We start from the raw sequence: 14,103 nt of genomic DNA on the forward strand, positions 1-14,103 counted from the left end.
GAACCATTCGTGGGAAATCAGAAAAAAAAGGATAGGAAAAAAACAGTCGCTCGACAATGAATAGTCGGTTTGACGTACGGTGGCGCCACAATCTCAATTTCAACTCTATCATTATTGGTGGTTATCGCGCACCAGTAATTATTCCATAAACATTGTTTAAGTGTCGTTTACATGAATTGCAATAATGTTGGTGGAAAAAAAGTCGATCGCAACTAAAAACTAGCTTTCTAATCGCAATATCAGTTTTATATTTAATTATACAAAATATCTTTACGAAGAAACATTTTCTAAGTAAATAATGTTATATATGATGTTTAACAATTTATAATTTTCATGAGATAAGGTGAACATAAGCGTCAGTTCATAGTTTAAGATTCAATGCCATTTTTTTGTTATGACATAAATGTTTCTCTAAAATGTAATTGCTTTAAATAAATATCATGGGACAAGTATTGCTTTTTTGTTCATTCGAAACTTGTAAAAACTTAACACATGGGCTGAAAAGTCCCAGGCCTAATACATAGATGGCCCTAGTTTCAATGCATTCACCGCTTTTTCAATTAGTACTAAACTAGCTGTTAAATTTCATGATATTCTACCCATAAGTTTGTGAGTTATTGTGCTAAGAGGGACACTATTTTTCTTATTTTCAATACAATGTAGCAAAAACAATTTCGTGTTTTAATTTTACACTGCTTTTTGATAGGACAAAATATCGTTCAAACGAAGCAATGGCTTGCAAAGTGTTATAAGAACTCCGCTCCATCAGAAACTAAAATAAAACGTTGGTTTGCTGAGTTCAAACGTTGTCGTAAAGACACGATCGATGATGCAGAACGCAGTGGATGTCCAAATGAGCATCAGAAAACATTAAAAAATTCCACAAAATAGCTTTGAAGGATCGAAAGGTGAGGTTGCATGAGTCAGCCAACATCGTAAAGATATCAAAAGAACGTATTGGTTTTATATTGTATGACCATTTGACTATGAGAAAGCTCTATTCAAAGTGGGTGCTGCGTTTGCTCACTGTTGACCAAAAACAAGAACGTGTTGAAGATTCGGAGCAGTGTTTGGCAGTCTATCAAAATCATTCTACATAAATGGCATTGAAATGTTAGAGGGGTACTGGAATGGTTATGTTGCTTTTGATGGAGATTTACGTTGATTTTTCAGCACATGTGTTATACTGACGATGTTTTTGTGTAAGTTAAGTTAGTTTATGTTGATTTAAATATTTTTAAAGGGGCGGGACGCAATTAATCCTCAAATTAACTGAAAAAATTAAAAATAAGTTATTAGAAAGTCAAATAGAACAGAATCACTATGAGAAATTACTGCTAACTAAAGACATCTATTTTGAACTTAGAAATGATACAACAATTAGTAAAAACACCTTTTTGACATCAAAATTTAGTATTTAGTTGTGTTTGTGACTGCTTGTAGTTGATTAAAATCAATTCAGATATAGGATTGGTTTTGTAGATCAAATGTATGATACGTATAATGCGATTCGAGATAATACAAGACGGTATAACTTTTGCTATATGACGGTGAAATGGAAAGTTCTATCTCACCTGTCATACTTACCAAGCATTGTTTCTTTCGATTTCCATTTGTTTTAATAGATATCTCACACCGTTTCTAAGAAATACTTCAACAATTACGAGGATGTGAAAAAGGTGGCTTGATTAGTGGATGATCTATAAAAAAATTCGTCTTTTTGGACATGCATTTGCCAAAAATACAACAAAGCTATGTTGTTAGCGATAGTTCTGGATATTACTTTCACATTAAATTGATTTTTTTTTCAGGAAAAAAATTAACAGTTATACTTGGTAACTAATATGGTAATTCACAATGTTTAGTCTGTAAAATACTCAGTACAATAAATAAATCTTGCGTCAGTGGTAACTTAATAACTGTATAAGTGATAATTAGTCGTGTTTCCTCCATAGATAGATTTTCTATTGATACCCTTTAAGTGCATGGGATTTAATTTAAATAATTTTTTCTACGAAATACCAAGAACAGTAATGTTCTCTGCTCTATAATTAAAAAATAATTCCATCTTTTAGATTCAAAGAATTAAAGGTCTTATTAAGGCATGAAAATTACTCGAGGTCAGTGGATGCGTTGGAATTATTATCGTTTTTATAGATCTATCTGTTGTTTTTTGCATAATAGTAAAATACCATTGTAAATTTATAGTTTTAACGTGGAAACTGCTTTTCGAAGTACTGATCACTACCATCCATTACTTTATACACCTTCGGAAACCATTTAAATTCATTGAAATCACCATACTCAACGTGTTTCCCCAACAGAAGTAGAAAAAGTTAATCTTCCTAAAATGTTTATTTAGCAATGAACACCATATACTTGCGGGTACGAGAAATTATATTTGTTAAAACTCAGCAATTTTTAGCATATTCTATGAGACATACTTAGAAGAATCTTAATTATAATTTCTATATGATATATTATTTTTATAATCTATTAATATTTTGGATCAATTATCAAACAAGACGAATACATCAGCATATATTTCTTAAATTAAAATACATTTAGATTAACTTAAACCAAAGTAATTAATTACACTTCTGCACTTTATACTACTTTTTATAAGTTCGTGTGGTTTCATTCGTTTCAATCTGCTGATGTCCTGAGCTCTAGCCAACAATATTGCTTCCACGTTAGTGTTATTTAATAACATTATTTTATGTTTTACGGCGAAATCTTAATAACTTGATGGATCCTTTAGAAGAACGTGCAATTCTTCGTCTTTTTCGTAACATTTTAGTTGGTATAAGTAGTGATAATTACGTATTATAGCTAAGTTAAATTAGGTTCAATCTAAGTCTAAATTAGGTTTCTGCCAGACTTTGAGCTATTAAGTTGTATTTTCCAGTATCTGGTCCATTTGTGGATCTTGTTAACTGTGAGTTTTTCTATAGCGTTAAGCAAACATGCATCTTTTACCATCGTAACTGTATCTTCGTCAGTAAATTCCAAACACTGTTTCTTTTGTTGTTGGGGAATCGGTAGTGTAAAACAGATGTGGAATTAAAAGCCGGGTACTCTACAAACTGCATCCAGCAAAATGATACATAAAAAATTAAAGTAAGTAATAACTGACTTCTTTCAAAACCTAAAACCACTCCTAATAAGTTATTTTTTCGTTAGTGTTCACGTATTGTGTTTTATTATGGTATGTTTATGTTATAAATATTATTCAATGTGATTTACAGTAGTGCAATTCGAATATAAATGCTCTTTTACTGTTACCTACACATTGTCATCAAAAACTCCCTGCAGGTTACTGGTTAATATATTTCATTATTTCGGATTCTGTGTCATTTTGGTTCAAAGTTTGAATCAAATTTTCAATAGTAATAACTACTATCACTAATTGTGTGTGTTCACACAATTATGTCCACAAATGTTTAATAAATATTATGAAATAGAATGATTTAGAAATAAAATGAAATCAATATGAATATGTGTGAAGAAATAAGATATATATTAGAAATGATGTAATCTATATATTGAATTGAATGACCCAATGAATCGATCGGTCGAGAATTAAATTTAAACACGTCGAGTGCGGCCTTAGAAAACCAGGTTAGGCTTTTCTTGCAGCGGATGTGGATTTTCCCGGACGTGACTATTACCATCTTGGAAAATGGCGAGGAAAATACCGTGACATCTACAGTTTCATTATTCATCGATATCTGATGTCACGTTGACGCAATTCTGTAAATCAATATCTTCGAACGCAATAAAATGTTCCTTAAACTTCAGAACGTATTAACGCAACTTTTTAGAGATATTTTCTTCCAAAATCTTTCTAGTGTTATAGAGTTTGTGAAATGTTTGCTCTTCAAATTGTCTATTTCAAACTTCATATTCATTCGTTGTTATCCTTTTTCTGACGCAATACTCAAGAAAATTTATTAATAACTAAACTTGATGTATTTTATTTTTCTCTTTTCGTCTTTCCTTTTTTCGATCTTTTTGGTTGCTTTTATCACCATCCGTACTTACATGTACTATGATCGTTTTTTTTTTAATTAAAAAAGAAGTTATTGAGAAAATTTGGCATAACATACATTAATCAAAGTATTTTTCATCCGTGGTTTGGTTTGGTGAGGCAGAAATTCTCTTTCGTGCTGCACCAGTTTATGCTTTACAACTCTTGCAACGTATCTTACACAGTCAGGCATTGTTTCACAAAAGAACGACTTTGCGCCTGGTAAAGAATACATCGTTATAAGATATATAAGAATCTCGTCAATAGACATCTGTAGTAAATTTCATTCACTACACGTTGCTGCTTCCATCAGTCCATTAAAATGATTCTTCTGGGCTAACCCATAACATTTTGCGCTTTAGATTATTATAGTAGATAGTAGAACAAGGGTTTGAAATAGCCTTTTCAGTCAATTCATGTGATAGCCATTTTCTTTTCTTTTCGTATCAACTGCTAAGCAGTATGAAAGTCCTGTGAGAGTTTCAGCTGAGGTTTCGTCCAATAAGTCTTGTAATTCATTGTCTTTGAAAGAACGTTTCAATGATTGAAACCGGAACCCGCAATTGGACTAAGTCAGGGCAGCCTTACCATACGTTTCTAAAAATCGATCAACAAAAGCAATGAATACCGAAAAGGTATTTTCGATCATTTCATGATTAGCACCGAATAACTCAATAATACTAAATGGAAAACTGCTATTTTAAAGAAATATGCCAAAATCATCGAATGTAACAGTTGGTAATAATTGACACTTCGCATTTTATTAAATAAATATTGCTGGTCAAATTAGGTGCACTTTATACTTCTAATATAATGTATATTCTTAATATATTATTTTAAATAAAAGGAAGAACATATCAATTAAGGAATTAAAAAAAATTCTTAATAAATTTAGTGAACTATATGTTTACATATATAATTTATATTATATTTATATTTTTTTAATATTCTTCTGTTCGTGTGTATGTAATAAAAGTCCTAAACGGTTGGACCGATTTTGATGAAATTTTGTGTGTGTATGTAGATTCGAGAATTGTTAATATTCGCAATCCGATCCAACAGATCTGATCTTCCATTGTTGAAATTCATACAAAATCAATATTCAAGATTCAGGGCCAAGTGTACCATCAACTTGTTTCTTTGTTTCCAAAGCCCAAAGCCTATTCAAAATTTTTGAATAGGTATATTATGGATGATGAGGAGCAACGAATGAGGAGGGAGAGAGAAATTGTATTAACCTTAAACTTACAAAACGGTCCAAACAATTACAATTTATTTAAAAATAAAATATTGGATTCATAATATTTAGACAGAACTATGCCTGTCTGCTAGTGTTTGATTCGTCGGATTTAAACCACGTGCACATCACGAACCTGATCATCTATTCTTCATTCTGAGCTATTTATATATTATTTAACTCAAATTAATAATAATAACGACAAATAAAACAAAATATAATTGAATCCTAAATATTAACGTTCGCAACATCCAACTCATACCCCGAATAACCCACGTAATCTCATTTTACGACCGTAATCTAAATTTAGCCACGGTTTTACAAGTGTTCTCTTACGAGCCCCCCTCCCGCTTTTTCATTAATTATTATTTTAATTTGTGATGCGCCCTAATCCCCAACGGTGCCCTCAAAGGGACCAACGTGCTTCAATTAACGCTTTTCTTTGATCTAAATGTGGCCGGAGGCGTACGATTTTCTTTCATTTCTCAAACTCTCGTTTCATATTGTCGGCGGTTTACGTCAGTGTTCTGGTGTGAGGGGCCGAGGGGATGGTGGCAAGTTTCATTTTATCAAGATTGAGTGAAAACTTTCCATCCCGCTCCCCATTGTTTTTTGGCGTTATTTAATTTTAAACAAGCCTACGGTTGTTAATTACTAATGATTGATGTTCCTTCAAGTTTTAATGCTTGTACTTAATTTAATAATCGATAATGGGCTTCCCGGTGCGTTTTTTATTCCTTAATTAACATTAGTATATAAAGGATTATTATATTTATCTGAGTTGCTACATATTTAGAGTGGATAAACGAAATAGCACAGCTGCTGAACATATACACAGTATATTTTATATTTGCTTTTAAAACAGCTGCCACTCTTCACGGAATAGATTCATGAAGTATCTGAATAGTTACCACCGGAATGTTATCCCCCTCTTGTACCAAAAACGTCCGATAATTTCTTCAGTGATGTTGGTGATGGAAATGGAAAGTGAGGGGTAACGGTTCAATTATGTTGAGGTCTGGCGATTGTGATAGCTTGCGAGGGTGTTTGATGATATTCTGATGCCCCCAGCCAAGACTGAATTGTTTTGTCCATGTGTAAAGACGCATCATTATCTTGGACCATGACAGCATGGCAGTTTGGCAATAACATGTTAGTCATAGTAAGAGCTTCATCTTTGACGATATCGAGATATACATTTGAAATTACCCGGCCAGTGATTTGAATGAGGGGCCGTCAAAACTATAAACGGAACTTCCCCCATGATTGACTGTAGGAAGCAACCAGTCAGGCTTCTTTTAGGGTTCTTCATACATAAATCCAGCCCTTTAGAGGAGACATACAAACTATGATCCAGATTTTATGACTGTTGTATGTTTTATCGCTTCTTGGAAAACTTAGCGTTGGCTTTCGTTATAAAGGGTTTCCCAATCGCAGCCAATCCATAAATATTAGCTTTGTGTAGTTAGTTATTAGTTTTTGTTATGCTCCATGTATATAAATGATATGCAAAAACGTTCACATAAAAGAGGTAATTGAATAGGCTGTTTTTAATTTTAATGGTTTAATTTATCTGATTGAGATTACCCGTATATAAAACTAATTTTTGACTGAGGCAAACTCGCGTTGGTTGAGAATTGTCTGACGAACCGACCGAGTGGGGGGAGGGGTGAATGCCTTCCCCCGTCGTCTATGGAAAACTCCTACCCGCTGTAGGGTGAACAAACTCTCCTCGTCCTAACCCCGGTGTCTAATTTTATATAGAGCAACAGTTGACGTCAATGATTTCTGGTAAACAAGCGTCGGAAAATGAGACACCGTATGATTTTTATTTAAAACGCGTCCTTTGATGTCTGCCAATTTGTTTGGTCTGATGAATGGGTCTATTGAAGCTACATCAGCTAGCAACACCGTATAGATCGATACCGGTTTTTACTTCTATCACAATAATCTATTTGTTGAATATAAAATACTAAGCTGGTCTCTACTTTTTCCCATATTTCAACCAATTTACGGATTCCATCTCGATAGAACGATGAACTTTTTGGAGCAATCCACGAATCGACCGATTATTGTTATTTTCATAAGAAGTGAAACACTGCTTAGACAGGTCACGACTCATATATCTGCACAAATTGTGATCAATGGTTTTGCAATATGCAAAAATAAACCATTATATCAGGTTTCGTTAAATAATGAGAAAGCAATGATTTATATTTATAAATGACTCTTTGAGCTACCGCTTTAAACGAGACACTTTAATGTAGCTCATACGATTTTACGCTTATTACTTAAGTTTTTGGGATTATATCGGGATAGCTGAAACCAGCAGTCGTCTGGCAGTCTTTTGTCTTAGTTTTTTAATTCCTCTTTTATGTCTGATATCGAAATATTTGCCTCAGATCAATATTGCTTTTATTCGGATTTTTTATGCTATTGCGTTTTCGTTCAGACAATATTTCATTATTAATATCATGATTAGTTTGTAAATTATAGGTATTAACTTATTTAAGCTTATATAATATATGATTTCAGTAATGTTTATAGGAATCTGTTATCAATTTAATTTCTATTTTATTTACCACTGAGTCTTAGCAAATATATTTTTAATTGATTGACAGGTGATAGGATATTTATCAAAATTCCGATAAGTAAGTATCTTACACAACAGGTGTAGGTAGGTGTTAATGGATTTAGCCGTCGTTAAAAATTGAATCTAGTTTTTCATTAAATTTTTAACTGTTAAATTAATAGAATAATAAATTAGGTAGTCACAATTCCTTATTAAAATATCTGTAATATAATCGCATATACCGAGACTAATATACGTATTATTTCCTTATATTCAATTGAAATAATTCAGCTTAACATAAAACTCTATAATCTGCTTTTGTAACCGCTAACATATCAGATTTTAATAGTTTAAAGATATTCTTATGAGAAGTATATCGTCAGATTTGTATTAATAATCACATGGACGCTATATACAGGGTGACCATTGGGAAGGCCCATATTATAAATCTCGACGGCATTGTAATAGTATCTAAGGTAGTATTCGGAACATTCGATGACCAGAATGTCTCTAATTTGTTAAAAAAGTGATAAAGAAGTTCAGTGAAACGAGTTTTTTTACTTTTTAACAGAATTCTAACATCTGAATTCAGATATTTCAGTAATTTTAGGTATTCTTAATTCCTTCTTAAATTTTACAGCATAATTTTCATAATTAACACAAAAAAACTGCAAAATTTTTAAAAAATTATTAGGCGATAAGAAAAATATAAGAGAATAAATAGCATGCTGCAATGATGATTGTTTCCTGTAGGTTTCTTTTCCACTGGATACTGTATATTGACTTTACCAATAATGAATGCTTATATTGTGCTACTGCAACTTTCTAGGGTCTATATTCTTCATGCATTACGCATGATTAACAGAGATTAACCGACATTCTGGTCATCGGACGTTCCGAATACTACCTTAGATATTATTGCAATGCCATCGAAATTTATAATATAGGCGTTCCCAATGGTCACCCTGTATATAGCGTCCATGTGATTATTAATACAAATCTGACGATATACTTCTCATAAGAACATCTTTAAACTATTAAAACATGATATGTTAGCGGTTACAAAAGCAGATTATAGAGTTTTATGTTAAGCTGAATTATTTCAATTGAATATAAGGAAATAATACGTATATTAGTCTCGGTATATGCGATTACAATTGTCGTTTAAAGAACGTAAGAATTTAACAATGTAAATAAGTTCGAGTGATTTATGACATCTTATCATTTAAATGCTACAACAGAGGATATTAAGCTGAATCGTTTTTGAAATCGCCCTAACAGTGTGACAGAACAATTTCACAGCGAACCCGCTTGATATCCGTGAACGAGTTCGAGTCATTGATGAAATATAACACATAACATTAGAACGTGCTTTTCCACTAACACGTATGTTTATTATTTTCTTGTTAATGTTTAGAAACAATCTGTCCAGTATTTTGTAAATCGATATCCGTGACTTGGTTGCCGTGTTTAGAGTTTCCATCCGGTATTGTGTCAATTGCTGTTCGGTTCGTTTTATTTTCAATAATAACGTGCAACAGTGTTTATTTATTTTGTTAGGTATTCTGCAAACACCTGAATTACCTCTAAATTTGAACACAAATCTTTCTATGCTCCTCAAACCAAGACTGAACACTTTTGGCTGTTTGTATGGGCGCATTATCATTTTAGAATATGACATTGTTTACCAACAATATGCTAGTAATAACAAGAACTGGAACATCATTGAGGATGTCAGTATAGGAAACAATATAAAAGATAATTTATCGGACTATACCACATTCTTCCAATCATCAAGTGCCCCAATTTTATAATCGTTACACCACTTCTTTCGCAGCTTAGGTTTTCGTTATAAAAGGTTTCACAATCGTAGCTCTTTTATGAATATTAGCTTTGTAGAGCTTCCGTCATTGTTTTTGCCGAAACGGTATTACTCAAATTAGTGTTGTGTTCTGCTGTCAGTTAACCGCCGGTAGTTTTACGTTGTCAGGCCACAATCCTTTAAGATGTTCGTATACTCACAAAAAAAGTCCAACGGAGACAAATCTTGCGATAGTTCTTAATAAACAAATCAAATAAAATTAATGAGAGACGTCTTGTTGGAACTAGGTTCTTCTAGCTAGATGCTTAAATTTGTCTCTAATTGCTTTTATTCCTGCTATTCTAGATTCTACTATAAAGTTTCCTATAAAAGAAATATTATCTCATCTCCGCTAATGAAATATAAAGAGAAAAGCGCTATTGCTAATAATAGGATAAAAAACCGACCTCCCACATCTGCACTGATTTCTTATTCTTATATACAATCCCTCAGAGGTACCACTCTCATTTTAAAAAGATGATAAAGAAATCATACACAGCAAGTTTCTTATAAGAGCAATGGTCTAGTGGTCGACTTTCTTCCTGTATTTTAATCAAAGCTAATAATAAGTCTAATATAATACAAAAAAGTGAAGTGTATATGTAGTTTTTACTTTGAATCAAGCGAGTCTCACGATTTTAACACAAAAAGAGAAAAATACAGCATGTAATAACAATAGTGATACAATATTTGCATATACATATAATATCTTACATATATTTATTTATACTAATATTATGTTTTTTATTTAATAATTTTTATCAAACATGTTTACTTATCTACAGCAATTAGTCCACATGATTGGAATTCAGTTTCATTAAATTTTTTATGTAATTTGTTTGAAATGTAAATGTTACTCTGAAAATAAAAAGTTGTATATTTATTTGTATATTTTAAAATAAATAAAATTTAAACACAAATGGTTTTAAGTTTATCAATATTTTTTCAAGGTTCTCTCATATAAATATATATTATTATTTCTTCAAAACCATTATTTCATTATATTTATTTATCCGTATAGTTTCAGAGATTCATTAATTATTTACATTTGTTTTTTTTTCCTTGTTAATGAAGTAGTTTATAACAAGTTTACAACTGATAGCTACGCTACACGTAATTATAAAACGGTTTAACTTTATTTGGTATTTTAATTAAAAACTATTAATTTGATTTTATGCAAATAAGAATGGTATGTTTATTCTTATGGCTCTTTAATATTTCCGTTGATAGTTGATTTTGATTTTATTTAGCCGATAATTGTTTCGGTTTTCTTTAATATTGTCATAATTAGTTTATTATTTATTGTCTGGGAAATATATTTTAATGCGAATATTGTGGTAATATATTTTAATTAATTAGGAAAATATTATAATTCCAATATTTTTGTTATATTTTCAAGAGAGCTGCAGTTTTGGCAAATACAGTTGTATTTACTGTGCATTACATGTTGTATTCACGTCAAAGGTGATGTAAAAGTCAAAAAATAGTTTGAATATTTAAGGGATTTTTAAAATTTGGTCATATGTCAAAACTATAATTTTAACGTATGTCCCATATTTCAAATAAATTGTTATGGTTTACTTTAGATAAAGCTATGGTAGAAAATCTAATTTCAAAATCATAATAACAGTATTAATTCTGCAAGAGCGGAGAATTAAACGCATACTGATTGAGTAGTGTTTAGTTCTCTATTAAAATCAAATCATCGATACTAATTTTTGGTTTTTGGTAGAATGGATTATAATATTATATAGAATGAATTATAATTATATCTGATTAGTCGAATACAAAATATATTCTAATTGTTGCGAGACATTTGTTTTGATATTTTTTACCATAGATATAGGGAATCATAAATTATCATTGGCTATTTTACCTTATTACATAACAGATCATTAGATAATGCCGATGAGAATACCGTGGGTTGTTAGATGATCTTTTTTCATCGATGTGGGAACCACGGTTCGTCAAGATGCATCTATCTGTTTGTCATTTCGTGTGCGAGTTCATGTGTGTATGGCGATGGAACTTTAAAACGGTTGCCATAGGCCGCGATCGCAGCGAAACGTCGAACTACAGAACAAGGTCGTTGCAACCTTGACACTAGTATGATTTTTCATTCATTTGGACGATAACCGACCACAGCAATGCGTCGTTGCCAAATTTTACCTATAATGATACAAATTTATCCAACATTTAGGAAAAATTATCGTCTACAAATTCAACCAATAGTCATCACATTCCATACTTTAATACTGTAATCGTATAAAAATGGATAATCAGATGTATCTGCGTCTGAATAAATAAAGTGTAATAGTGCATTTATACATTTGAATTTGTAACATTTGGATTTATGACATTTGTATCTAAAGACATTACTCGCGATTACTTTATTTATATAAACTGCTTTTAAAAAGCATACTACTTATCATTGTATCCTTTAAAGCTTACTAAAGACTGTTACATCATTACGGTTCCTAAATCTTTATATAGTCTAGCTATTGGTTTCTTTTTTATCATTATACTAAACTAAATACTTATATCAATGGAAATTATTTCAATTAAATTCTCGCCACTTTACCATAACTGTACATCTTAACCCAATTCTGTAGAATATTAACGATTGTTAATTTAAATGCCATTGCATGTTTAAAAGAGATGAGACATCTCGTTTGTCTTTAACGCTGTTTCAATTTCCCTATTACCATTCCAACATCCACCCTAAACAGCTGTTTCATCAGAATCATCTATATCTCTATCTTCGGGTAATACCAAATACCACAGTTTTGGTTTGACAACTCTCAGCGCCAAATTGTTATACAAAATATTAACAGGTCAATTGAAAAGTCCTCGCCCTACCATAGTAAAACACATTTTTTGGCAATTTTTTTTTATTCAACATAATTCCCTTCAAGAGTGATACACTGATTATAGCGACCCTCCAACTTTTCGATACCATTTTTGTAGTAAGATTTGTCCTTTGCTTCAAAATAGGTCTCAGTTTCGGCGATCACCTCTTCATTCGACGAAAATGTCTACCCAGCGAGCATTCTTTTGAGACTGAGAATAGGAAATAGTCGCAGGGGGGCAGATCTGGAGAATACAGTGGATGAGGAAGCAATTCGAAGCCCAATTCATGGATTTTTGCGATAGTTTTCACTGACTTGTGACACGGTGCAATGTCTTGGTGAAACAGCACTTTCTTCTTCTTCAAATGCGGCTGTTTTTCGGCGATTTCGTCCATCAAACGGTCTAATAACGCTATGTAATAGTCGATAGTTGATGGTCCTTCCTTTTTCAAGGTAGTCAATGAAAATTATTTCATGCGCATCCCAAAATACAGACGCCATGACCTTGTCAGTCGACTGTTGCATTTTCCCACGCTTTGATGCGGGTTCATCGTGCGCAGTCCACTCGGATGACTTCGGTTGGACTTCGGAATGAAATGATGGAGCCATGTTTCATCCATTGTCATATATCGATGCAAAAACTAGGGTTTATTACTCTTGATCATCTTCAAACACTGTTCCGAATCATCAACTCGTCATTGTTTTTGGTCAAAATTGAGCTCGCGCGGCACCCACTTTACACAGAGCTTTTTCATACCCAAATATTCGTGAATTATATGATGTACACACACACACGTTCATATATAATAAAGTATGGTGATAACAAATAGAAGATGCTGTGAGACCATAAAAATATTGTTTATATTAAAACTGATTTTGTATTATTATATATAGTTAATTAAATTTAATGACAAAAACGAGTTATGTTATTATTTCGGATACGTAACACAAAGTCGATTTATTCTGGGGCATATAAGGTCGTTACAGTTTATTAAGGATCTTTTTTATCGGTAACATATTTCTCTTTCAATACAGATATTCCCGTAGAATGCCAAATCAGTTTACCGCAGCCAGCAATCAACGTTCATCCGAAGAAATCCGTTGAAATCTTCCCTCACCACACACACCATCAGCGATATCTCCACTGTTGATCATCGTCCGTCAAAACGGCTCTACCCGACATTGACCGACAACAACAGTCGATCGGTAAATTTCGGTCGGCGTCGACGAAAATCCGATCGTCGCATCGAACGTTGACGCAGACGCCAACGAAGAAGTCGTCTGCGGGGGCGACAACGCGCTCGGGCATCATCGGCAAAGCTTCGGGCGTGGCGGTGGCCTTGAAGGATTGGTGGCGTGATGTGGGGCTCTGCCCCGGCCGCCCCACCACCGCGCCCAAGGGGGCGGTAAGCGGAGGCGGGCGTGGACGCGTTAGGCGCGTGAGTCTGCGCTCCATGGGCCAGTCTTTCAGTATGTGCAAATTCAACAGTTGCCGGCAGAAAAAAAGTAAGTATCCAGGATAAAATAAGGGATATTTCGATGCTGTAAGTTATA

General features: G+C 32.8%; 1 protein-coding gene across 7 annotated transcripts in view; it reads left to right on the forward strand.

The window, feature by feature from the left end:
* Positions 1-14,103, forward strand: part of Pde11 (Phosphodiesterase 11) — a 456,074-nt gene that overhangs the window by 343,691 nt on the left and 98,280 nt on the right. Inside the window, exon 2 of one of the 7 annotated variants that reach the window (XM_076419158.1) lies at positions 13,585-14,055. The exons of the other annotated variants lie outside the window; for them this stretch is intronic. Coding sequence (XP_076275273.1) covers positions 14,004-14,055 — 52 coding nt within the window. The 5' untranslated portion in view covers positions 13,585-14,003. The remainder of the gene's footprint in view (positions 1-13,584; positions 14,056-14,103) is intronic. 7 annotated transcript variants of the gene reach the window in all.

Source organism: Rhynchophorus ferrugineus, unplaced genomic scaffold (assembly GCF_030347505.1).
Source record: "Rhynchophorus ferrugineus isolate W39M unplaced genomic scaffold, kcgeb_rfMv2 rfM1, whole genome shotgun sequence".
Lineage (NCBI taxonomy): Eukaryota > Metazoa > Arthropoda > Insecta > Coleoptera > Curculionidae > Rhynchophorus > Rhynchophorus ferrugineus.